General features: G+C 41.4%; 1 protein-coding gene across 2 annotated transcripts in view; it reads left to right on the top strand.

Moving 5' to 3' along the window:
- LOC142748807 (matrix metalloproteinase-21-like) overlaps positions 1-27,147 on the top strand; it is a 44,571-nt gene extending 17,424 nt beyond the window's left edge. The window contains exons 1-8 of one of the 2 annotated variants that reach the window (XM_075856085.1): positions 6,723-6,784; positions 12,054-12,349; positions 15,314-15,962; positions 17,763-17,902; positions 18,126-18,267; positions 18,407-18,664; positions 21,426-21,598; positions 23,558-27,147. In XM_075856085.1, coding sequence (XP_075712200.1) covers positions 12,179-12,349; positions 15,314-15,962; positions 17,763-17,902; positions 18,126-18,267; positions 18,407-18,664; positions 21,426-21,598; positions 23,558-23,863 — 1,839 coding nt within the window. In that variant the 5' untranslated portion in view covers positions 6,723-6,784; positions 12,054-12,178 and the 3' untranslated portion in view covers positions 23,864-27,147. Of the gene's footprint in view, positions 1-6,722; positions 6,785-12,053; positions 12,350-15,313; positions 15,963-17,762; positions 17,903-18,125; positions 18,268-18,406; positions 18,665-21,425; positions 21,599-23,557 lie in introns of those variants that run through there. The other variant, XM_075856086.1, reaches the window with a different exon arrangement.
- Positions 27,148-27,517: the final 370 nt, after the last annotated feature.

The following is a 27,517-nucleotide window of genomic DNA, read 5'->3' on the forward strand; positions in this document are numbered from 1 at the left end:
GGGCCAATTTCATAGAGAGTCAAATAATACGTTTTTGGAGAATGGGCGGAAACCGGAGGCCCACATAAACACGGGGAGAACATAAAATCTCCATACAGTTGTTGCCCTGGATCAGAGTAGAACCCAGGACTCCAGCGCTGCAAGGAAACGACTAAGTCACTACTAAGTCAGGCAGCAGGGGGTGCAGCCAGGCCCAGAGGGGGGAAGGGAGTCCGCACAAGATCCCCTCCGGCTTTCACATCAGAAGGTCTGTTGACCTTGACTGTCGGGATTTGCAGGATCCGTGCGCGTTGCATAATATTTATAGAATTACTTTCAGTTAAGCCACGGGTCATTGCTTCTAGGGGAGAAAACAGCGGAACATGTAGTGTCTACAGATATGTGTTAGGGCTCATTCAGACGAGCGTATATGTAGTCCGTTAAAACAACGGCCGTCACACGGACTCATGTACTTCAATGGGGCCGCTCACACGACCGGTGTTTCAACGGAGTGTGTGAAGGGTCCGCAAAAAAATAGGACATGTCCTATTTTACTGCGAGTCGCGCATCCCTCCATAGACTCTAGTCTAAAACTGCTGTTTTTCACGTCCGTGGTTAGCCTGAGGTTAGCTACGCTCGTCTGAATGTAGCCCCTTACTCTGTAGGGACCCTGTGTGCTGATATACAGGATGCGTCCACATGGGAATGCTGTGTGTATGGACCCTAATACCTACACGGGGTTGGACTAAGGTGCCTTGGGTTCACCAGAGCAAATGATCTTGAAGACCCACCATATGGACAAAAGTATTGGGACAGACCTCTTATCCCTTTCAGGACCAGACTAATTTTAATTTTTATGCATTTGTTTTTTTCTTCCCGCCTTCAAAAAGTGATAACTTTTTTACATTTTTCTTGACACCGCCATATAGGGGTTTAATCTTTACGAGACAAATTGTACTTTCTAATGGTACTATTTAATTTCATGTGTGATGTATTGGGAAGCTGGACACATTTTTAGAATGGAATGGGAAAAAACAGCAGTTGCGCCATATTCTTATGGGTTTCGTTTTTACGGTGTTCACTGAACGTTGAAAATGACACATTAGCTTTATTCTGCGGGTCAGTACCATCACGGTGATACCTAATTGATATCGTTTTTGTTATGTTTTAGTAGTTTTTAAAAAAAAATCAACGTTTGTAAGAAACAAAAATTTATTTGCATCGCCCCATATTGTGACCCCCGTAACTTTTTTATATTTCTGTGTACAGAGCTGTATAAGGCGTCTTCTTGTACGTGGAAAGATGTAGTTTTTATAAATACCATTTTGGGGAATATCTGGCATTTCGATCACTTTTCATTGAATTTTTTGGTGGGATTGAAGTGGCAAAAAAACTGTGATTCTGCGGTTCTGACCTTTTTCCCTGCTATGACGTTCACCGTATTGAATAAATATTTTATAGTTCCGGCATTTTCGGACGCAGGGATTCCTAACATGTTTATGTTTATTTATTTTTATAGGTGATCTAGGGAAAGGGGTGTGATTTAAATTTTTATATTTTTTTATATATTTTTTTTAGTCCCCCTAGGGGGCTGGAACCTGTGACTATTAGATCGCTTATGCCATATCACAGTATTGCAGTCTATGGCAAAATCAGCCCACTGCTATTGAGACCTGCAATCTTCCTATAGCAGGGCTACGAGCGTTCACAAGGCTCCAGGCTGCTATAGGAATATACCAGGCTCCCGCAATCTCGCCGCGGGGGAGCCAGTGAGCGGCAACAAACGAAAAGTGAAAGCGAAATACCCCTCAGATGCTGGTCGTCACATCTGACACCAGCATTTGAGGGGTTAAATGCTTGCGATCAGAGATGTCTCTGATCATAAGCATTGCCGCTGGGTCCCTGCTGTGCAACACAGCAGAGACCCGGCAGGTATTGGGCCCACTCAGCTTCTGAGCGGGCGCCATTTTTAAAAACCCTTTCTCTACCTAAATCGCCGGTGGAGCGTCGGGAGAGGTTAAATCATTGAATTCAGGTGTTTCATTCAGTTCCATTACCACAGGTGTATATAATCCAGCACCTCGCCATGCAGTCGCCTTTACAAACATTTGTGAAAGAATGGGTCGTTGTAAAGAGCTCATTGAATTCCAGGGTGATACTATAATAGGACGTGACTACTGCAACAAGTCAATTCATACGTTTCTTCCCTCCTAGATATTCCACGATCAACTGTGAGTGATATTATTGTAAAGTGGAAACGTTTAGGAAGCGCAGCAACTCAGCCACAAAGTGGAGGCCACGTAAAGTTACAGAGGTGGGTTGCCGAGTGCTGAGGCACATAGTGAAAAAAAATTGCCAAGGCTACTGAATAAATAACTGCAGAGCTCCAAACCTCCTCTGGTATTAACAATTGTGGATTAAAAACTGTGCCCCGGGAACTTCATGGCATGGGTTTCCATAGTTGAGCAGCTGCATGCCAGCCTTATATCACCAAGCACAATGCCAAGCATCAGATTGGATGGTGTAAAGCCGCCGGCACTGGACTCTGGAGCAGTGGAAACGTGTTCTGTGCAGTGATGAATCACGCTTCTCTATCTGACAGTCTGATGGACAAGTTTGGGTTTGGCGAATGCCAGGAGAACATTACCTGTCTGGCTGCATTGTGCCAACTGTAAAGTTTGGTGGAGGAGGGGTTGTATGGGGTTGCTATGGGGTTGTATTTCAGGGGTCGGCCTAGGCTCCTAAGATCCAATGAAGGGAAATCTTAATGCTTAAGCAGACCAAGACCTTTTGGACAATTGTAACTTCCAACTTTGTGGGAACAGTTTGGAGTTCGGCCCTTTTCGGTTCCAGCATGACTGCGCCCCAGTGCACAAAGCAAGTTCCATAAAGCACCTGTAGGTGTAATGTGTAGGTGTTCCAATACTTAAGTCCATATAGCGTATGATGTTACCATTGTGCACACACATTTGGATCTGAAACAAAGTGACTGACTCAAAATCAGGTCCAAATGAAATTGTCCTGCTGGACCTTGAGGTCCATTACTGTGTCGGACCTTAAACCCACCAGAGGATCTTCTACTACTTGGTGTGCCAGTCCGACTGTAGCTACACCACTGTTTTCCTTCATGCCTGAGAAAGTTCTCAGGCAAAAATATCCTGTTTTATTCATGGTCCCCAATATGTTTCAAAATTTTAGACAAAATTTGCGAAATTCTGCCGTTTGGAATAAACCAGTCAAACCCCTTTTGCCATTCAATGTTTCTACTAAGCGTATCTCTCATTTACATATTTCATCTTCCTTCGGTCTGGGGTAAATCAGCACTGTCTACATGTAGTCAGACATCATTTCTCAGAGTAATGGCCCAGAACTAATGGTAAGGACATCGCTAAGGAAGAATGTCACTGCACGGCTGGCCACGCATCTTCCATATAATACATTGGTCGTGCACACGTCACGGCACTTTTACATAAGAGTTACACTTAAGGATTTGCTTCATTTGTTGGAATGGATTAGTTAGCTCAGTTTCTGTTTATTTAGTGAACAGCCTCATCCCAGTGAGGACCAGCTATATCGACTTTGTATTTCTAATATGACATGTCTCTGATATACAGTATATAATAATCCCCAGGAAAAAAAACGTTTATACAGATTATACCATTTACTTCTTGAACGGTGACATTGGAGACTATTTAAAGAGAACCCATCATTTATTCAGGTCAATATAACCTTCAGTGATCTTGGTATAGTAGATTGGTCATATCAAGTACTAGCAGATCTCCATTCTAGGTGTTCTAGTGTACAGTTCTAGTGTAGGGTCATGTAGTTTAATGATAAAATTCTGGCTGCCTGCAACCACCACTAGGGGGAGCTAACAGCAAATGGCTTTATACAGCTAGTATTGAGCCAAGTGGGAGCTGTAAAAATCTGTATGCAATGAACTCCCCCTAGTGGTGACTGCAGAGAAAGGATTATGACTGTGTGGCAGGAAGCAGTGGAAGCAGTTCAGTGGCAATGCCATCTCACTCTGGGCCCCATAGCAGTCACGTGGCCTGTATGGTAGGTACAATATGGTGCACAACATGCAAAAAGCTGGGACTGTTACAGTAAAGGAGCTTTGTTCAGCTAAGTCAGGCATGCATGTTATGGGAGTAGTTAGGGATTGACAGTCTTAAAGTGGTTATCTCACGTCAGACATTTATGGCATATCCACACCAATCTCAAGAACAGGGGTCCTCCGACTCTGTCCCCTCCTGTTAAGGTGGCCACTGGCTGCCGCATTTAGACAGGGAATCAGTGGAGAGGTGGTCGGAATGCGAATAACAGCCGAGCTCGCTGAACTACGCTGTTTCCGTAACTTGGGAGGTGGTGGAACACGCATCTCTATCAGACACTTATGGTATATCCTGTGGCTATGTCCTAAATGTCGGACGTGAGACATCCCCTATAACACTGTCATCTGAACAATGGTTCAGCTATCTAATGTCTATGTCTACTCTAATAGTAACTGCATTCACAAAATTATCAGATATCTTTGTAACACCTGTTTATTTCTCTTCTTTGGTGTATTTTGGAGGTTGTGGTATTTCAGGTTGCCTAGCAACTACGTGACTTGCTGTCTGGTTGACTACCCTTGCAGCACATGTAGCTAGATTTACACAAGTGGTCACAGGAAGTTTTGCTTCACAACAGACTGCCTCTCTGGCTTGTTTAGATCCCTCCAACTAAAAATAGTTATTGAAAATAATTTGCTGTCATTAGAGAGGTTGAAAGTAGTATTGAGTCAATGACTTTTGCATTTTTGGATTTTTGGATTTTGGATTTTTGGAAGAAAGCAACTATGTTTTTCTAATTCTGTACAACCCCATTACCCTACATTTACCGTTTATCCTATAACATACTGTACGTCAAAGGGAATATTGAAGTATATGTACAACCTATACAGCCATGTCTTGCACACTATAATTATTTATGTAAAAAATACTCCATCTTCATAAAGAAATAAACACAACAGAATTTCTCAGAAATGTTGCTCTTGTGCTTCGCTATCAGAGATCTTGGCAGTATTAAATAAACTTCTATTCTTTGATGTCCAGGGAATGTGGACTCCATAGTACAGTATAACCCCCCCCCCCCCTCCCCTCTTTCCCAAATGTGTGTCAGTCATGCAGACCACATAATATTCCCAGATTAAATTTTAATTCAAAATCACTTGCTAGTCCATTATTTTTAGGGTCTATAAAAAAAAACTTGACCTGTTGGGTTAACTGCAGGAGCTGTTGAGTGACTTGTGGGAACCTTGAGAAGAGTGGTGTGGATATTGATGTTGTAGCTGATTCATCTTTGGGGCCCATTTGGACAGGTAATGGAGCTCTGCCCCCACAAAGACTTTGAGGCTCAGTGTTAGTCACTCATGTGAAACTAACAGATGAGCATAAAGTTATCTGTTCCCCTATTAGTCACTATCGAGCAGGCAGTAAACTTGTCAGTGATACTGATACCAGCTCCTCAATGCCACATGGCTGGTGGCCCAGCATCAAACTGGAAGTCAAGTCAACACACCTAGATGTTAAAATCTTTGGCCCCAATCATAGAACAATTAACTGGACACTATGGAAGGGAATATCTTCAAGCCCCTCACTTAAATTTACCCCTCCATCCCCACCCACTGTAGAATATAACATATCTTTTCAACCCACTTGATACCCTTTAGGAAAAAGGTAGCAGCAGACATTTATGAAATGTAAAAGGGTTATTCCCATCTTAGAAAGTGATGTGATCCCACTAATCCTTAAAATTAATAAATAAATCGGTCCCCTCCTAAGTTGTTCCTGCACAGCTGCGATCCTGACCACCCGACTGTGCAAGAAACTGCAGCTAGTCCCATGCACTTGATTGGCGCTGTGCTGCAGTTCCCTACACAGTGGGCGTCCTGGCACCACTGTGCAGGTAAGAACAGCGATGCACCCTCTTCATTCTGAGGATGGCGCAGGTCTCAGAGGTCGGATCCCCACTGATCATAAAGTGATCATATGCCATCACTTTATAAGATGGGAATACCCCTTTACGTGACTATTTACCCATAATTGATAACCTTTCTTGCTGAAGTGTCCTTTCATCTAAAATGGCATGGATACCTGCCGCTGCTTCTTCCTATATTTTCAGATTTGTGGACATGTAAAGGGCCAGTTTCTTAGGAGCCCAGCAGCTTGAGAATAGTTTGACTGCTTAAAGGGGTCGTATGAGATTATATAAAAAAAGGTCTGTGTTGGTTACGGAAACAGCACCACTTTTGTCCACAGGCTATTTCAGGTATTGCAGCTGGATGTGCTGGACCCTTTTTCTAATCTCTTACAGAACCTTTTCTTCTCCAAACCTATGTTGTTTGGAGCTCCCTGGAGAGCCGCTAGTCTTAAGACTCACTGTACCGTGCAAGTATGGCCATTAATTTACATAGGACAAGGATGAGGTCACGTTGGACATTGTCCTATTCCCAGCGTTGCAGGTTAATATTTCCAAGTCATTGACATTATGAGTGAACAGGGATCCTGGTTGCTGCTGTATGAAAACATCCAGGACCAGCCAGCTGTGGACAAGTAGCTGAGTGCACAGATACATAATTAGGTTTTTTGGCATTCCTTGCTCTATTTGTTATAAGCTAACAGCTTGTATGACATCTCAGATGAAAACTTTTGATTTATTCCTGGGCGGGATTACTCACATCCCTGCTCTGATCTTGTTAAAGAAGACCAGTCAGTAGGCTGCAGACTAACATCAGACTCTTACAGAAGGACGATCTCCGCAAGTAAGTACAACCTAACCCAACCGAGATGAGACTGAAGCCTACCCGCTGCATGCTACTCCACTATCACCCCTTAGCAAGCCTTCAAGGGGGAAATCTTTTCTGAAAAGATCTATAGAAAGAATGTTTTAGAATGTTAGGATCTTTCACTTATATGCTATGAATTTTAACTTTATTTTTTATCATATCCTATAGAAATTAGAAGATTGTGTTTGTTTGTTTTTTCATTTTGGTTACTTTTTGTTTATGAGAGTATTTATTGTATGTTGTTTTATATGTGGTTACTATTTTTGTTTAGGCTGGAATCACACAGTTTTTGCTTCGTTTTTTTATGCTGTTTTTTTTTGTTTGTTTTTTAGCCAAAGCTAAGATCCAAGGCTGAAATCACACATACAGTTTTTGCGGCAGTTTTTGATGTAGCTTTTTGAGCCTTACACAGTAGTGATTTCAAAAAGAAGCAAACGTACAAAATGGAGATTAGAGTCTCCTCTCTTTTGTATCCACTCCTGCATTTGACTTAAAAACTGCACCAAAAATTACATGTGTAAATCCAGCCTAAAAGTCAGATAGGTGACGGTCCGGCAGCTGGGACCACCACCATTTCAAAGAATGAGCTGGTCCTGTACCAATTTTCAGTTTAGACTTTAATTAAACCGGAGACCTGGTCAGGTCTCATTCTCGAGATCCCCCCTGTCGGACCCCCACCCATCTGAATTTATTTTATCTTTGTTATCATTTTTTAAGTGTTTAGTTTGCTACTTAATTTGAATTTTAAGGAATATTTGTAAAATATATATATATATATAGATTCGTTTTGCATTATGATTTAATTGTATGCACAGCAAAGACATAAAAGAAAGTGTGTTGCCTGTAACAAATGTTATAAACTTTTTAAATTTCATTTTAATTCAAATGTAATTTAAATGGATGTGGCCACTTTTGTCCGGTTTAGATAATTCTTACCTATGTGACAATTCACCCCAGAGAAGATCACTGATTGGTTCTCACTTAAATTAAAGGGGTTGTACAGAATTAGAAAAAGCGCCTGCTTTCTTCCAGAAACAACGCCACCCTTTTTCTTGAGTTGTGTGTGGTATTGCAGCTCAGTCCCATTCACTTCAATGGAGCTGAGCTGCAATACCAGACACAAGCCATGGACAGGTGTGGTGCTGTTTCCGTTAGAAAGCAGATCCTTTTTCTAATTCGATACAGCCCCTTTAAGCATTGGACAGCACTAATTGAAATCATGCCCTTTGCAGCGGCTCCATGCTCTGACATAGGTCAGTTTAGCGCAATACGGGCGCAAGTCCTTATGATGCTACAAGTTTGGGTAATCATATCCACGGTCAGGCTGGGATTTAAAAACGGGTGCAGTAAGCACCCCGTATTACGCCGGTGTGACTTAATAGAGGCGGTTCCTGATTATGGACCCACTTTTATTACATCCATACCCACTAATAGGGCAAATAAAAAAGAGTTGTCTACAGCAGACAACCCCTCTAACATATGAACATCCAAAAAGTCCACTTAACATATGAATATCTAATACTTGCATGTGTGTTGTCACATTCAGATACACAGTCAGGTTACAGCATTACCCACAGATACACTACCGTTCAAAAATTTGGGGTCCCCCAGACAATTTTGTGTTTTCCATGAAAACTCACACTTATATTTATCAAATGAGTTGCAAAATGACTAGAAAATATAGTCAAGACATTGACAAGGTTACAAATAATGATTTTTATTTGAAATAATAATTTTCTCCTTCAAACTTTGCTTTGGTCTTGGAAAGCTCCATTTGCAGCAATTCCAGCATTGCAGACCTTTGGCATTCTAGCTGTTAATTTGCTGAGGTAATCGGGAGAAATTTCCCCCCATGCTTCCAGAAGCCCCTCCCACAAGTTGGATTGGCTTGATGGGCACTTCTTGCGTACCATACGGTCAAGCTGCTCCCACAACAGCTCTATGGGGTTGAGATCTGGTGACTGCGCTGGCCACTCCATTACAGATAGAATACCAGCTGCCTGCTTCTTCCCTAAATAGTTCTTGCATAATTTGGAGGTGTGCTTCGGGTCATTGTCCTGTTGTAGGATGAAATTGGCTCCAATCAAGCGCTGTCCACAGGGTATGGCATGGCGTTGTAAAATGGAGTGATAGCCTTCCTTATTCAAAATCCCTTTTACCTTGTACAAATCTCCCACTTTACCAGCACCAAAGCAACCCCAGACCATCACATTCCCTCCACCATGCTTGACAGATGGCGTCAGGCACTCTTCCAGCATCTTTTCAGTTGTTCTGCATCTCACAAATGTTCTTCTGTGTGATCCAAACACCTCAAACTTCGATTCGTCTGTCCATAACACTTTTTTCCAATCTTCCTCTGTCCAATGTCTGTGTGCTTTTGCCCATATTAATCTTTTCCTTTTATTAGCCAGTCTCAGATTTTCTTTGCCACTCTGCCCTGAAGGCCAGTATCCCGGAGTCGCCTCTTCACTGTAGACGTTGACACTGGCGTTTTGCGGGTACTATTTAATGAAGCTGCCAGTTGAGGACCTGTGAGGCGTCTATTTCTCAAACTAGAGACTCTAATGTACTTGTCTTGTTGCTCAGTTGTGCAGCGGGGCCTCCCACTTCTCTTTCTACTCTGCTTAGAGCCTGTTTGTGCTGTCCTCTGAAGGGAGTAGTACACACCGTTGTAGGAAATCTTTAGTTTCTTGGCAATTTCTCACATGGAATAGCCTTCATTTCTAAGAACAAGAATAGACTGTCGAGTTTCACATGAGTTTAATCGAACCCACAAATGTAATGCTCCGGATTCTCAACTAGCTCAAAGGAAGGTCAGTTTTATAGCTCCTCTAAACAGCAAAACTGTTTACAGCGGTGCTAACATAATTGCACAAGGGTTTTCAAGTGTTTTCTAATCATCCATTAGCCTTCTAACACAGTTAGCAAACACAATGTACCATTAGAACACTGGAGTAATGGTTGCTGGAAATGGGCCTCTATACACCTATGTAGATATTGCATTAAAAACCAGACGTTTGCAGCTAGAATAGTCATTTAGCACATTAACAATGTATAGAGTGTATTTCTGATTAATTTAATGTTATCTTCACTGAAAAAAACTGTGCTTTTCTTTCAAAAATAAGGAAATTTCTAAGTGACCCTAAACTTTTGAACGGTAGTGCATACAAAATAGGAATAAGATCTGTCAGCAGCAACTTGCTGACACTTTCCAGGTAGTAACATAGGTTTTTCTCCGCTGCACTAAAAAATAAGTAAATTTAAAAAATCAAATATATTACAAAAATGGCGGAACTTTAAGAAAATTATTTAAACACGCACAGGGTTTATTTAGATGTATTCAGGAAGGGTTAGATAAGAACATCAATGCTTCTGGTAGTGTTAGTCTTTGATGTGTAAAGGTATATTGATGGTGACGGATGGGGCTGAGTGTCTGGATTTCATCATGAAGGGAGACATTTAGATAAAAACAGAGTATAAAGTGTAAAACAAAACTGACATAATAATGAGCAATAGGCACGGTGAAACCAGGGATAAACAGGGGCAGATATGTAACTAAAGTTCTGTATAATGGTTACATAAGTCAACTAATAAATACTAATAAACTATAGATAACGGGTTAAAAAAATTAACTTCTGGAAATCTAGTGCATCACAAACATTTTTAACTTTATGCTATAGACCTATAGCTTTAATAATAAAATGTTAACAATATATTGTATAATATAGACATACAGTCTGTTGAGAGCATTTTTGGGGTATTATTGGTTCTAATTTTAATGCCATTTGCCTGATTTTGACACTGTTCACATTAGTATCATGACTTATGTTCTTAAAGCAGAACTGTCAGCTTAATATGCTGCCCTATGTCAGGACAGCACATTACAACTACAGGTCCGTGTTCTGGCCCATTCGGCTAATATGAGCGCTGACAGCATACACCGGACTTATAGTTATGAATATGCTGTATTTATGAGAAAAGTGCTCCCCCCCCTCACTCTGCGGGAGCGCTCCCTCATGAATATGGCAGACTCATAACTATGTATTCCGATGTATTCTTCAGTACTCCTATTTGCCAAATACCATTAAAAATTGTTGGGCCATTTTGGCTACTTGGGGTACGGACCTGTAGCTGTGATATAATTCTCTTAGGGCAGCATATTAAGCTGACAGATCCACTTTAATGGAGCCATGAAAGCTCTGACAATCTGTTTTCGGATCCCAACAAATCCAGATGGATCCAATTGACTTATGATGGGTCCCTCGAAAAGTATCGGAACCCTGACAGAACAGAAACCTACATCAGTGTGAACAGCGCCATATGTAAAAAACTAATTTGCCAGATTTAGGTTGTTAAGCCAGCCTTATAAACAGCATGCCAAATCTTTGAGGGCCAATACTAAAGGTATGTAAAGGGATGTATGCAGTATGGATTTCCTTATAGGCACAGTAGGCCTGTGCCTAAAGGCAGCCCTGGGGAAAAAGCACTTGCTGAAAGGAAAATGTATATATGAATATACTGAGCCATATGTATGCATATGTTCATTAGGCACTCACAGTGCTGTGGGACTGAGAGGAGGACACTGCAGAGGGTGTGCTGATAAATGATTTAGGGTGTGGCCTACTTGATGGGTGGAGTCTAAGACAATCTGTGACTACAGGTTCTCGATATGTAAATTCAGTACTATCTCAGTGCGATATTCCTGAACCTTTCATTTTTGCATAAAATTGGAGGGATTAGAAACCCTGTGCACTGGTGGCACATAGTGGGAATGCAAAAGGAGAAGATGTCTTACTAACCCTCACTGATGGTGAGAACCCTGCCCACCTATGGTCAGCTTTTGGACCAAGTGACTACATCCTTCAATAAATTGGTGACTTTACCATAAATTCAGATACATAACACAAGCTAAGAACTGTGAAAAATTCTTCATACCTAGTACCGGTCTATATTAATTTCATAGGGGTTTTTCTACTAGGATAAGTAATCATTTGGTGATCGTGTGAAGTCCGACCACCACTAACCACTAGAATGAAAGGGTCTCGGGACTCTACGGGGTGGCCAGATCCTTTTGATTTTTCCAGGAACAGTGCCACTCACAAACGGCCACTGTGCAGGTACAAGTTTTCTACACAAGGCCTGGTCATGATGGTTGGGGTTCCCATCACTTGCTTAGGTAGGAATACCCCTTTAAATATATGCATTGGATAAGAAGGGTACTTACAAGATTTAAATTTTTTTTCAGATTTGAAATAAATCAAATTTTGCAGACTTGAAAAACTTGACACAGCAAAGAGAAACCTTTACTGACACTACAAGAAATTGTAACGCTGATCACATGAATACAGAAGACGATCAGGTACAACTGGTATGGAGCAAGCTGTTTGCCTGAAAACTGTGTTGATCCTGATTACTGCCCCCTACCTTCTATTCATAAAGGGGACCAGCTCAGAAAAACTCTTCCACAGTAGGGATCATTCCGATCTTGAGTTACAAAATCATCCCCAAGCCGATCCGATTCTGAGCCCCGAGGCTGCACAGGTATGGTTGTTAGTGATGGAGAGTGCACAACATACTATAAAATATATTTTGCCATAAGGGACAATTTATATATATTTTTGCATAATAAAGTAAACTTAAAATCTGCATTTTTCCAGAAATAGTCTTACTCTATTCATGGTCTGTGTCTGGTATTCCAGCTCATCCTCATTCAAGTGAGAGATTGAGTTAAAGGGAACCTGTCACCAGCTTTTCACCAGTGGTAGTGGGTGAAAAATCATTTTTATGTAACCTATAATTGTCTTTTTAGTAGCCTCTGTACCTTTAGTTTTCCATTTTTTGTGTTCCTGTGCTGTATGCTAATGAGCATAAAAGAGTCATATCTTCATTCCTCAAGCCTTTCCGAGTTCACCTCCTTACTGTTGATTGACAGCTCGTCTTCCCCCAGCACACACGAAATCCAGCACTTGCGCATCAATGTCCTGTTTTGGTGCGTGCGCACAATGGGACACCATAGCAGCGCATACACAGTAACTAGATTTGAGGCCTGAACGAAGCAGGGAAGGGTGTCAGACCATACATGACGGTCACATGCACGCTATCTCATATAAGGTTTCGGCATTCAGGGAGGGTCATTTTCCGGCGGTGGGCAGGCATAAGAAGAGGAACGAATGAGACTGCCGGATAATTACCATAAAATGCGCAAAATGTTTGCAGACCGTTATTTACGGTCAGAGGAAAAGTTTAGGAGAGGGGATAACGGCAATGAAGTTTTGAGCGCAGCGGCCAGTGAGGGGTGAGGAGAGTTCAATAGGTGAAATGCTGGTGACAGGTTCCGTTTAAGCATTTGTTCAATGGTAGCTGTACAAAACCATATGCAGGGAGCTACCCCTGGTGGTGGCCACCGACAGCCAGAGTTTTATTATTTAAAGGGGTTTTCCGGGACTGCAACATTCATGGCCTATCCTTAGGATAGGCCATCAATATCTGGTGATGGGTTTTCCACTACCGGCATTGTGTACAGCGCTGTGCCTGGACCCCTTCATTCAGCTGCTTGGAAGGGGTTCTGGGAGTCAGACCCCCACCGATTATTACAGTCCCAGAAAAACAGTAAAGAATGGGTTTTAGAACTCCATTGTAATAAATTATAACATTAACCTGCACAGAATATTAGGGGTAATATTATGAAGTCCTGGTGCCCTCATCCTATTTCATGACTTTCCACTTCTATCTTTGCTAACACTTTAGCACCTGTGGAGCCCACACTGTGTAGGTTCTCATCACTGTTAATTTGAGGACCAGACCAACTTGAAACATACCCCTTCTTTTCAGGGGCCCCATAAAAGCTGCATGGATTGCCTCTATGGTACATACACACTTGGCAGTCCTGGTGTAGTAGCACAAAAAATCAGAATTTAATTTATAAAAATATTCTACTAGATCCAGAAGGGTTCAGACACTTTACAAAGAGTTGTGGCCCATTTAATTATGAATGATCTCCCAATAGGTGGGGGTCCCACCTATCAAACATTTATGGTTCATCCTGGGGTTATCCCATACATTTCTGAAGTGAGAATACCACTTTAAGGCCAAAGAAAAATGTGATTACATTTGATGTAATGTATACATTTATATGATGATAACAGGTTTACCCATAGGAAAAACGAAAATAAGTTTAGGGTGAGAGAATAGTAAATGATCTATATATATATATATATATGAGTATAAACCTGATAACATCTGAGCAAAACCATGAGCACAGAAGCAGTATAAACATCCTCTAAGCACCTCTCCACCAAGCACTGAGTGTGTACAAAGCACAGGGAGGGCCAAGCATACTTCATGTAGGTTTGGCTGTAAGTAAATCACAAATATTTCTCACACTTCCACAGAATTGATGTTTTAAGAGCCGAAATCCTTCTGTGGCCACCCAGAACACATTGAGGAGTTTTAGTGCTTGCTCAGAATACACGATTAGAAGACAAAACAAACCACAAATATCTTAAAACCATAAATATCTCTGCTATTTTGGGTAATTTTGCAAATATTACCGTTGATTTCGATTATGATTTTATCTTAAGTTAACTTTCACATTAAAGGGGTTAAACAGGGTGAGAAAAATATGGCTGCTTTCTTCTAAAAACAGCACTACACCTGTCCACAGGTTGTGACTGGTAATGCAGCTGAGCCCCATTTACTTCAATGGAGCTAAACTGCAATACCAAAAACCACCCAAACACAGGTGTGGTGTTGTTTTTGAAAGAAAGTAGTAATGTTTTTCTAATCCTGTACAACCCCATTAAGAGCCACATTTAAAAATCTTCTGGCATCCTGGAAGCTTTTTAGAATGCATAACATCATATATTTCTGCACTTTGCTGGTTGAACATATGTAAGAGCAATAATAGTATTCATTCTAGCCCCTGTGGAGTATTCTGATTTGTAAAATCCAAAGTACATTTCATTATAGGATCTCAGCTAACCTGTTAGGGGTGTGTCTGTCAACACTATGCTGACAGATTTCATGCATGGCCAGCAAAATTTCAAGGTCTGAGTGAGACTGGAGTATACTATTGACTATATACAGGAGTGGCTCTTCTGCTGCCTAAGGCCAGTATCAACACACAGTTTTGATGCATTTTTTGGCTCCGTTTTTTTTTTTGCTGCCAAACTCAGAACTGGATCCAAAAGGAAGGAAAAATATAAAGAAAAAACTGATGCTTTTTCTTTCTTTTGTGTACACTTCTATGTTTGGCTAAAAAAGCTGAGCCAAAAATTGCATCAAAACTGTCTGTGTGATCCTGGCCTCCTTGCTGACATAGTGCCGTCTGAATGCTGCCCCCTGCAGTCAGGGAAGTTTTCTGCCTGAGGAGAAGTTTGCACCTCACCTTATGGATGGTGAATCCATGGATATGTACTAGGTATATAGTATAGGTTTATGGCATGACAGTAAGGTCAAATAATAGCTATAAAAGTTCTAATATCCTTTATTTTGTCTTTTCAATAGCAATACCTTGTGAAATATGGATGGGTGACACCTGTAAATTGGGAGGAACAAGCATTTGGAGACATTCCTGAACCTGACCCAGCCCCACAAGATGTATCTCAACTCATATCAGAAGGGGACTCAGCAGAACGAGCTATTTTTACGCCTCCTAATAAGACGGAAATAATTCCAGCTTTTTCAGAGTCTTTGAAAAAATTTCAAGAAGCCAACGGACTGAATGCCACTGGCATCCTGGACAATGCAACCAAGCTGGCCATGAACAAACCTCGCTGTGGAGTTCCTGACATAAAAACACCATCAAAACGTAAAAATTCAACCTTGAGTCTCTTTGCTACCAACGAAACTTATCATGATTCCTCACACACAGGAAACTCTCGACGGAAGAGAAATGTTTTATCCAAACTGGTTGACCACTTTAGAAGAAAACGTGACGACATAGAAGCTGTGGAAAATGAGAATTCAATGAGTTTTTCCAAGAGAACACTGAAGTGGAGGCTAATGGGAGAAGGATACAGCGAGCAGTTGACTGTTGAGCAACAGAGAAGAATACTCAACACTGCTTTCCGCATGTGGAGTGAGGTGATCCCACTACAGTTCGAAGAGGACCTTACTGGGGAAGACATAGACATTCGAGTTGGCTTTGGCACAGGCAGGTTAAACCCCTTTCCCCATTGATATTACAATGTAAGAATTCTAAAAATGAAAGACTTCTCTCAAGACCAAGAAATTTCTGTTCTATTTCTAGAATATTTATTACAGTGGTCCACAATTATTACTATTATTATTGTTCTTGATTGCCATGAATGTGTAATCGGTGGGGCCTCCAAGCTCCGGTACCCCTATGATCTGATGAAAAATGTGGCACTCACTGGACCACCAAGGCCCCTTCACTTCAGTGCCGACACAATACCCATTGAGGTGAACGGGGCGGAGCTGCAGTACGATACACAGTGTGAAGGGGCTTTGTTCTTCTTATCAGAAGGGGTCCCAAGGATAGGACCCCCACCAGCCCCTCATTAATGGCCTATCCTAAGGTTAGGCCATTGGTTTAAAAAAACAACTTTAATTATTATTACTGAACAAATAAAGAAGAGTATGGCTTTAGTACCAGTATCTTCTCTACCTATAGCTCAGTACCAGTTTCGATCTTTCACATGACAAAATTGAATATCCTTCGACACGTCACCAGAGAACTTCACATATAAGGCTGTGGTTGCTAGGAAGTGTGTCCCTAGCAACCAATGTGTCTCAAATTACCGATGGCATTATTCTGATATCAGAGATGAACAAAGCAGCTGACACGGTAAAATTATAAAAACGTATAGAACTTTTAGAACCCCTTTAATCACCTAAAGTGCTATACAACTTTTCCAATATTGGAGAAATTACCCTCTGGTCATGGTAGACCACCACTAGGGTGGTGGACTTTGACTAAGCCCCTCCACCTATCTTTTCGTAAAAATGAAATATCTAACAGCCCTTTATGCAATAAATTATTGTAATTCATAAAGGTGTGGCAGAATGGATGATTATTTATCTTTCTCAAAACTATATATTTTATATATATATATATATATTTGTTTTTCCCAGTATTATGTTGTAGACGTTGAGGTTTAGAAGTTGAGGAGGGAAAAAGACTCCAATGATCTTTTTATTTTTTAGGCTAAATGATGATTTGAAAAATGAGATCTGTGCAGTCTTATTTCTGTCAAAATTCTGAAAAAGATATTTTCAATTTATTCTTCAAAAACTGTACAAATATTTACGTACCATACAGGCAGACCATGCAGCTGCTATGTGGACCTTATACGGGGGGTGGGGCTTAGTCTTGTTCGGTCCCATTATATTGGCTATTAGGTGGCATGAACATGGGTCAGACTCCACTTTACAGAAAAACTAAATTTTTATCAAACACAAAGATGGGAAATTGGCCCAAGGGCCATGGAAATGGAGTCCTAGACTCATTATGGGGGTGACAGTTTGATCCCTAGTTATGTGACATCTCTTGAATCATTATGATACATTAGAGAAAAGAACCCAAAATCTATAAAAGTTGAAAGTTCATGCCCCATAATACATGAGCTCAGGGCTGGTGTTAGCACCAGTGATACCTGAAAAGTTTCCAGGGCCCACTGGGCTTGAGGGCTTATGGAGGACATATGGTGATCTAGTTTTACGCTCGTCAAGCTCAGGATGAAGGAGACAGGGGCCCAAAGGCCTTCATGAACCTGGACCTACTCCTGTTTGAGCCCTCGGTAAGTCCATTCAGCTCTGAACTTGAAGCCCTTTCTGAAGATGTATTTTCCATCTTACCCCTGGTCCTGCCCTAGTAGTGGTCTTAGTGTTGCTTTGCTTGGAACATTAATGTTTGTGATCAAACACCAAAATCTGATCAGTGGAAGTGTTGAAATGTTAAAATATATCTATTTTTTTTATTTGTTTTTTACAGGCCAGCACCTTGGTTGCTCCCAAGCATTCGATGGTGTTGGTCAGCAGTTTGCACATGCTTGGTATCTGGGAGACATCCATTTTGATGATGATGAACATTTTGTTGGGCCAAGTAGTGAACAAGGAATCAGCCTTTTAAAGGTGAGTCTGTAATGATATATCTCAGCTTTTTTAGTTTTGGATTGTTTTTTGAACCTCGTTGTTTGAAGGAGGTTCTTGAAAAAGACAACAATTAGATGATTGTTTCAGAGGTCGTTGACTAATTCCCTATATTGATGATGAGTAGTAGTAGGTATAAAACGAGACAAAGTGATGAGTAATGAAGTGTTTATAGACATATATGTTGTTTTTGTTGTTTTTGTAGGTTGCGGTACATGAAATTGGACATGCCCTTGGTCTACCTCATATCAATCGTATGGGATCAGTGATGCAACCAAACTATACTCCTCAGGGAAAGCATTTCGAGCTAGACTGGGAAGACAGAAAAACTGTTCAGAAAAAATATGGTAATTGCACTTTGTCTTAGGACAGTTTACACGGGGCATTGTCTATTATTAGCTACCATTATATTCTAGCCAACAAACAGCCTCTCCAAAGAATATGCTCTTCTGTACTCATGCTACGTTGCTGTCTTTCTTCCACCAGGTGCCTGTGATGGAAGCTTTAGCACCATTTTTGATTGGGTGAGGAAGGAACGTAATTCACGTGGGGAAGCTTTCTACAGGTTCAACACCTACTTCTTCAAGACCGGCTGGTACTGGATGTATGAAAACAAAAGTAACAGAACTAGGTTTGGAGACCCTCTTCCCATCAAGACAGGCTGGAAAGGTCTCCCTCAAAACAACATTGATGCTTATGTTCATGTCTGGACTTGGAATATTGATGCACAATATTTCTTTAAAGGTATGTAAAATTAACCTAATGACTAGGTTTATACATTCTTTCCTTATTACTATGGAATACTGTAGTGGGACAATCGAAATTACTCCTGCATGGTGGAAGGTCTTACTAGATCATTGATTTACCCAAGGATGCGAAAATCCCCCATGTTTTTTCCAATACACTTCTTTTACGAAACATGAAAGCAATTTTACTTGAAAATTAGATTCAGACTGCATGGCCTGTACCACAATTGAGCTGTAATGTGGGTCCTCTACATCGGGTATCAGTGAATGGATCTAACAAAGTGACAACCACTCTAAATATCTTTTTGTAGTATATAGAAGTTGCCACTTACTTTACCCAAACTAGCAGTAAAAGGTATCTCATATTGTGGAAGTTATGGACCCATTTAATGCTAATGTCAAAAACTACCTAGAACATGGGCAACATTTAAAGGGCATTTCTAGTTTAGAAAACACATTTTCAAATACCATACTAGGGTATTCTGAGTTAATTAAGGTGAAGGCCCCTTATATATTAGCCAAACTTTTGAGTGTCTCACTCTGGAGGACCAGTGCATTACATGAACAGCCCATTGATTTGAATGAAACCTGTGTAATGCTTATTTTCCCCTGCGGTGGTGCTGTAGGGATATTGAACACTTGTTGCCAAGTTCCCTAACAGATTACAGCAGATCACTGGGGATACCAGCAGCAGGACAACCTGTAATCAGGGTTGGTCGAGACACACTTCTAAGAAAAAATGGTTGTTTATAGTGGACAAGCCCTCTTTAAATAGGTTGCCAAGTATAGAAAACCCATTTTCATACACCCTATTTGGGAATTCTGAATTTATAGAAGAGGTGCCTTTGTTTAGGATTCTCATCATGTGGCCAGAGTTAAGAGCAGTTACAAAGAGTGTCTCTCGCTCTGGAGGACCTGTCCTGTCCTGCATTACGCAGAGAATCCTTAGACTGGAATGGGCACTGTGTAATGCTTCATTTTCCCTGTGCTGGCACTGCAGGGAAATTGAACACTCACTGCCAGGTTTCCCCACAGATTACAGCTGATCAGTGGGGGTCCCAGCAGGAGGACATTTTGTGATCCGCTTATTGTCGAATGTCCATTATAACAACTGCGACTGACCAAAGCGGAGGACCCCTTTAAGGACATTTCATTAAGAGAAATCAAACAATAAGAATCTTATTGGTCAAGAGTCTGTTTGTTCTTTCTTCAGTAAAATGCAAGGCTGCCAAAAAGTACATAGCATTCCTGCATCGATAGAACTCGGTGATAAATTATATGAGTGACTCATTTATTAGTCAGCCACAGGTGTTCTCAGAGGTGTTGCTTTTTTCTAAAAGCCTAAAACACATAGAGAAAAAGAAGATTTAAAGGCCCTATTACACCGGCCAATTTTGGCCGGTGCAACGAGTGCCAATCAACGAGACAGCTCGTTGATTGGCGCTCGTTTGCTCATGTCACAAGGAGCTATGTATGGGGACATGCGCTCGTCCCCATATATTATTATCACAGGGAGATGTGCTGCCGACAACGATGTTTCCGTTTTTTTTAAAGCGATACGATCAGCGGATGAAGGAGCGTTTGCGCGTTCACCTGCTGATCGCTGCCCTGTTTACACAGGGCAATTATCGGCAACGCGCGTTCTGTGAACACTTGTCTGCCCGATAATTGGCCGTGTAAAAGGTCCTTTATTGTTGTCACCAATCTTGGACTTTTAATGATCCAATTAAATATATTATCATAGGACATTGTCTTTCGTTTTGGCAAATCTGTCTAGTTTACACAAACAAATCTTATATTTTAGTTACTGCTTTAAGAAGTTAAAGGCTATGTCAACCTAAACAATCACATTTTTTTTAATTGCTCCAATGCATCTTACATGAAGCATCTAACATGAAGCAACCATGTTGATTATACATTTCCTACCATTTGTGTCTATAGCTCCTAGTAACAGACTACATAAAACATTGTGTGGTCTGACTGTGCAGTCCTAGTCTCTTCCATCTGTACTCTACAAATGTATACTAGCAAGATGTAGGGGACAGATAGAATGGAGAATGACTGTAGGATCAGACTACACAGCGTTTGTAGTCTGTTACCATGGAGACACATAGGTCTGTATAGGAGCTGTAGACACAAATCTGTAGGAACTTTTTAGGCAAGACTATTTGCAAAGTTGTTTCATTTTCATTTTAGATGCATTGGAGCAGTAAAAAAATTGGTTGCAAATGTGGACATAGCCTTTAAAGTTAATGTCCCTCTAGTAATAAACACAAGCTCCTGTATACTAATGTGAATTGTAGTTCGGAGGACCTATAACCAGTCAGCCCTGCGCCAACACTGCTCCTACTGGGGAGCAGTCTGCCCTCCTCCACCATTGAAAGTGAGTCTGCCGCTAAAGAAGTAATTACCCCCATTATTATTAAAACCTTATTAATTCTTGTTGCTGTTGCCAGTGGAGCCCCTTCCTCACCTGAAATAAATGCCCCACCAGACTCTCCCCTAGCTACGCCTCTGCTGAACAGCACACCCTCCTTTATTAGTTAATCATGCCCCAAAAGTGTCGACAACTCCCTTATTTATGACAGTTGCTTTATGACTGTCCCCTTTCAAAACGTGCTAGCCTACAGTCTACATCACAAAACGTACTGAGAGCTACAGAATAGGATTGGAGCAAGGCACATCTCTGTACAGCGCTGCAATATAGTCTAATATGGTGACTACTTAATGCTTAATACGGATATTTCTTTAATTGGAAGGTAATCAAGTTTGGCGTTATGACCCTGAGAAAGACATGGCATATACTGAAGACTGGAAAAAAAATAAGTATCCTCAACTTATTTCGGACGTCTTTCCAGGAGCCCCGAGTCCTGTGGACGCAGTTTTCTTTGACAAGAAGGACAGATTCATATACTTCTTCAGCGGATACAATGTATGTAATATAATCTATAGAATACCCTACACATACTGCACGTTCAGTATTGGTAATGTCATTATATAGACATTACGTAGCTTCAGACACTATTTTCCTGGCCGCTGGTCAGAAAATGCCACATGTTGCACCATATCTGAGCCTCAGTCAGATGAGCCTATTGTACCCATTACATTTTTGGGAAATGGCTGACCATGGTATTAAATAACATAAGGAGTAATGCTCACCTTACTCATCTCCCACTGCCGTTGCACCAACACTTCCCTGGTCCCTGACATTTTTTGTTTACCCGGCTCCAACGATGACGTGTTGTCTCGACATGTGTTGACTGCAGCCAATCAGTGCCTGCAGCAGTGACAACAGTGGCGTTGACACGTCTCCATATGATTGGCTGAAGCGGCCACGTGCCAAGACGACACGCGATTGATGGAGCCGGGTAAACAAAGACTGGCCAGGTAAGCGCTAGCGTGATGATAGCAGGGGATTGGTGAGATGCGTACTACACCTTTTGTTATTTTATATCATTGTCACCAGTTTGCAAAAGATTTCATGGGGGCTGGAAAACCACTTTAATCTTCCTTTTTTTGAGATGTAACACCCGCGATCCTCCGCGGTCGTACCGAACCGTACTTACAGCACCCAAGAGCCCTAAGTTCTACTTAGAACCGTATGGGGTCCAGGTGTTATATCCGGAATATGGACAGTTGAACATGTGTACTAAGCGTCCATCGAAATAAAGTCAAATATAGCAGGTCTTCATATTTACAACAATGTAGACAATATGGCAGCAAATTCAGAAAAATTCAACCCCAACATTTTTTTCCCCCCCAAGACAAAAAGATAAAAAGCTTTGGATCTTTGTGTACATCAAAGAATTTCTCAACCTGAGTTTATTACAGCAATTGTCCAAGCGGCACAGCCCCTTCTAAGGCTATGTTCACACGGAGTATTTTGGGGGAGGAATATCTGGCTCAAAATTCCGTTTGGAACTTTGAGGCAGATTTTCCTCTCCCTGCACGCCGATTTTCGCGCCGTTTTTCGCCCGCGGCCATTGAGCGCCGCAGGCATACAACAGCGCGAAATATGCTTTCTCTGCATCCCATTGAAGTCAATGAGAGGTCAGAGGCGGAAGCGCCCGAAGATAGGGCATGTCGCTTCTTTTTTCCGCGAGGCAGTTTTACTGCTCGCGGGAAAAAGACGCCGACGCCTCCCATTGAAATCAATGGGAGGCGTTCTCGGGCCGTTTTTGCCGAGCTTTGCGACGCGGTTTCCGCGTCAAAAAACTTGGCAAAATACTCAGTGTGAACATAGCCTTAGAATGAACCTGCCCAGGATATCACCTGATAGCTGCAGGTCCGGCTTCAAGAACCCCCCTGAGAATCCGGTATTGCCAGATGAAGCTGCTCATTACACCTCCAGCTCCCATTCAAATGAATGGGTGACCGTTTGCCAAGGTGGTCCTGAGCAGTGGATCCCTCTATATGATATCCATCATATTAAGGGGTTTTCCGGATGACATAACCCAACATAGCAAAACAGTCTAAATGGGACCACATTTGTGCGGATTCATTTTTCGATATTTTTTATAAGGGTAGATGCTCTGTTTTTCTTATAGAAATCCCCTTCTAACCTTCACGCAACAATAAAATTATAACTGCCTGAAACCACCACTAGGGGGAGCTCACTAAAGAGGAGTTCAATAAGGAGCTATTTGAATCTGTCTTCAGTAAGCTCCCCCTAGTGGTGGCTGCAGGCAGCAAGAATTTTGTTAGTTAACTCCCTAGCAATGTGAAGGGAAGCAGGGATTTGGAGTAAGATATATTATTCCATTAATCGGCACTGAATTTTGGACCTATTTAGATATAAAAATAAGACAATATAAACACAATAATAGCAATAAACCCTTCCAATATTTCCAAACACCCAGTATAGAAGTCTAATTCCAACCATTTGTTTTAGGTAACTGCCTTCAGTGTAGAGAAGAACAAGGTGAGTGATAATTTTCCGAAACGGATAACGGACGTCTTCCCACCAGTGGACCCTTCTGACCATCCTGTAGGATACATTAACGCTGTCTACTATTCCTACACCTACCAAGCTACATTTTTCATCAAAGACCGGTATTATTGGAAAATGGTGAAAGACCAAGACAGACAAGTCAACGCGTCGCTACCTTTGAATGGACTATGGCCCCGGAAGAAGATAAACTCTAAGTGGTACGATATCTGTGATGTCCACCCGTCTGTTCTTTTCAATGCGACATAGGCCAGAAAGCTTTCATGCTTGATCTGTAAGCGCATTAGCGAAAGGAAAAAAAAATGTTACGACAGAGTGTTTATTATTGCATTCCTGCCGCCTCCAACGCTTCTCTATGTACCAGTAGGACTGTCTCCAGGACTGCTGCTAGAAAATAAGGAGGCCGAGCAGTCATGGGTTCTTCCAAATACCTTGTGATCAGCTCTGTAGTTGTTAACCATATACAAAGTGCGTATATTCCACAGCTTCAGATCCTCACGTTGTGTTCTGTTCAATATCTTAGTATCATTTTAGAAACAGAATATGACTGACAACAGAGATGTCACCATGGAAAGTAATTGGCTGCACGTAGGTTTATATTGGGTTTCAGTATATTCAGTGGGACCCTATAGTTGGATATGGAGAATGAAGAAGGATGTGGTGCATTTCGGTAATAATTTCATAACCTTGACCAACGACATGTTAAAGGAGCACAAGTTCCATATAAAAGCCCCTATAGCGTGTTTAGAAAACAGAATAAGGCTTCTCTGCCTGTGTCCCCATGACAACTCTTATTTTCCTGGGCCTCGGCAATTCAGAGTTGTCATAGACAGGGGGCAAACCTTAGGGTGGGTGGGGGGTTTAGTAACCAGAAAGTCCCCTCTGAGTATTTCAAAAGAAAAAATTAACTAAAATAATTCTGTTGCCACTAGGGAGAGGTCACTGTGGACTGATTTATTATTCCGTCTAAAGGGAGCTGTATGAATTCCTATGCAGTGAGCTCCCCCTAGTGGTGGCTGCAGGCAGACTAAATGTAACCATTTAACTGGATGGCTGTGTGAAGGGAAGCAGGGGATTTGAAACTCTGTATCAGAAAAGCAGAACCCTGACCCCCTATAAGAATTCTGGACCCATTTGGATAGGTACAGGTTCCCGCCCTAAACTACCACAATTAAATGGGTTGCCTCACCACAACAGCCCCTGTGCATATGCCCTATATGGGTTCCCCTTTATGGGCCGGATAGGTGAGCCACTCTGTAAGAGCGACTACTGCTCTGCCGCATCCATGCATTACACTGACAACCATTCTTTACATGGAAACTGAAGGCTGGTCGTGGCTTCCCTTGGTCATAACATCTGATTGGCGGGGTAGAGAAGCCAAACTGCAGCGATCACCTGATCAGCGCACCAGCTATTTTTTTTTATAAAGGAGTTCTCCTCATGAGACGACCCTTCACCATGTTAAATAATGTAATAATAACAACTATATACTGTAATTATTATATAATATCGTGTTAATCATTATACCAACCTAGACCTCCAGGGATATTATATATGAACCCATTCTCACCCTAGGATAATCAATGTTAATAAAAACGTGCTTGCCCCCTAGACAACCAGGTATACTAGCTATTAACCGCTAAGCCACTTTAAACCCACTATTAAAAGGAATACTATCACAAACCCCTATACCACCTTATGTAGAGAATTTGGCTTCACATAATCTGAACTGCTGGATCATGAAAAACCTGCTAACTGGGCTTTGTATAGAGCGTGTGTGTGTTCTCCTTTAATTATCCAGTCTGTATGAGAAATGACGCAAGCATAACTTTTGCTAAACATGTTATTTTGGTTGAAAACTTAAAGGAGACCCGCCAGAAGGAATACGTAGAAAGGCCTTCGGTGAAATTCTAAGTTTTTTTTATATATATAGCTAAGGGCCTATTCACACTGTGTTGGCAATTTGTACATCGGAGCTATGCGCCAGTAGACACAGTGGTATATGTCACCCATAGGCTTCCATTGTAAAAAACAAAAAACAAAACACAACTTTTTTTTTTACTGGATTCCTCTATATGGAGTAGCGCAGTTAACTACGTCTTTCCATACAGTGAACTAGGAGGTAAATGGGGGTCTATGGATACATTCGGTGTATGCGCTGGGACCTTTCCCATGCCTATGGCAAAGAGACGCTGCAAACGCACTGCGAGTAGGTCCTTACTCTGATATTGTGTGGCTGTAAATCACCATCTACATCAATAAGCACACATATGTAGACATGTAACTGCCAATATTCAATACAATTAGAATGTGAACATTGATGTGAATGGTGATTTGGATCCGCACAGTGTCCCTATGACAACACATATGAGAATAGTAAAGTGTTGTCATAAGGACATAGCAGTAGTGCAGACTCGGGCTTTGTATTTCTACTGGTAGATCTCTCTGAAGTATTGTGTTTTATTCGGTAGATGTGTATCTGACTTCGAACCATAGGAGTGATCTCTTTTGCTGCTATGATCGAGTAGTAGGTTTGTAGAAGACCCCATAACCTTAACATTATATTTATTTAACCCTTTTTTTTTTCTTCAAATATTTATGTTATCTTACCGTATATTTCTGAAGTGTAAAACAAGTGTATTGCTAGTGTTGGACCTGCATATATACATACATCATAACTATATTCTGACAAAGACACAGCATTCTTTTAAAGGGAAACTGTCAGCAGTTCTGAAGCCTCAACTACTGATATAGGGGGGAGGAGGTGGCATTTTAAACTTGCATGACCAAGAAAACGACGGTCGCAAGTGCCACTATGCTCTAGCAGCCAATCAGGAGACTACTAAAGCCATCACTCAGAGCAGAGGGGCGGGGCTTGCAGAGCAGGGGCACTTGCACATCAAGTCCTGCCTCGGTGGCACTTTCGACCGCCGCACCGCAGAATTGAAACATAATTTGCTTGGTCATGCAACTTGCATGGCCGAGAAACAAGGTATATTTACAATGCCCTTTTCCACCCTATATCACCATTAGCAGTTTTGAGACCTAAAAACTGCTGACAGGTTCCGTTTTGGGTATGTTCACACAATAAACAAAAATGGCTGTAAAATACAGAGCTGTTTTCAGCTGTTTTTTTAAGCATCAATGCGTTTTTTGAGCTGTTTTTCTATTGATACAATGAAAAACGGGCTCAAGAAGTGACATGCATTTTTTACGCGCCATTTTTTTTTTTAAACGGCCAGATAAAAAAAGCCCCGTCGTAACGAACCTCTGTTTTTTCTATTGAAATCAATGGGCAGATGTTTGGAGGTGTTATTCTACCGTTTTTCGGGGAGGCTTACGCCCCGAAAAACGTCTGAAAATGAGCCGTGTGAACATACCCTTAATGGTACGTCCCGTAAGGCTGTATGTGTTGCTACAATACTATACTCATTATCATGATAAGATTCTTGTTACATCTTAGATTGTAATATGCTACAAGTTTTTATTCAGTATATGTTTTCAATCATGTGAATAAAAGCAGATTCACTTTACTGCATGACTGTCTTATTGTGCAAAAAATCTAGAGTACTTTTTGTTTAGGGATTAAGGGTTTGTGTGAAACTAAAGATTGATGCCATATCCTAAGGATATGCCACCATTGTGTGATCAGTGCAGATCTGACCGTTGGCACACCTCTCCCAGGTCCGACTGTTGGGTCCTAACTTCGGCCAGACATAGCGCCAATCTTATCCATTGGATCTGTCTGGTACTGCAGATCAGTTAATAAGGCTGACCTGCAATACCAGACAACAGTCCATAGGGATGTATATATGGGATGAAACATTTTGTCTGAATACTTTTATAATAGGTTGTCTTATATAACACGTTTAACATAGTAAAGAACACAATGAAGTGAAAAAC

The sequence above is a fragment of the Rhinoderma darwinii genome, chromosome 3 (assembly GCF_050947455.1).
Source record: "Rhinoderma darwinii isolate aRhiDar2 chromosome 3, aRhiDar2.hap1, whole genome shotgun sequence".
NCBI lineage: Eukaryota > Metazoa > Chordata > Amphibia > Anura > Rhinodermatidae > Rhinoderma > Rhinoderma darwinii.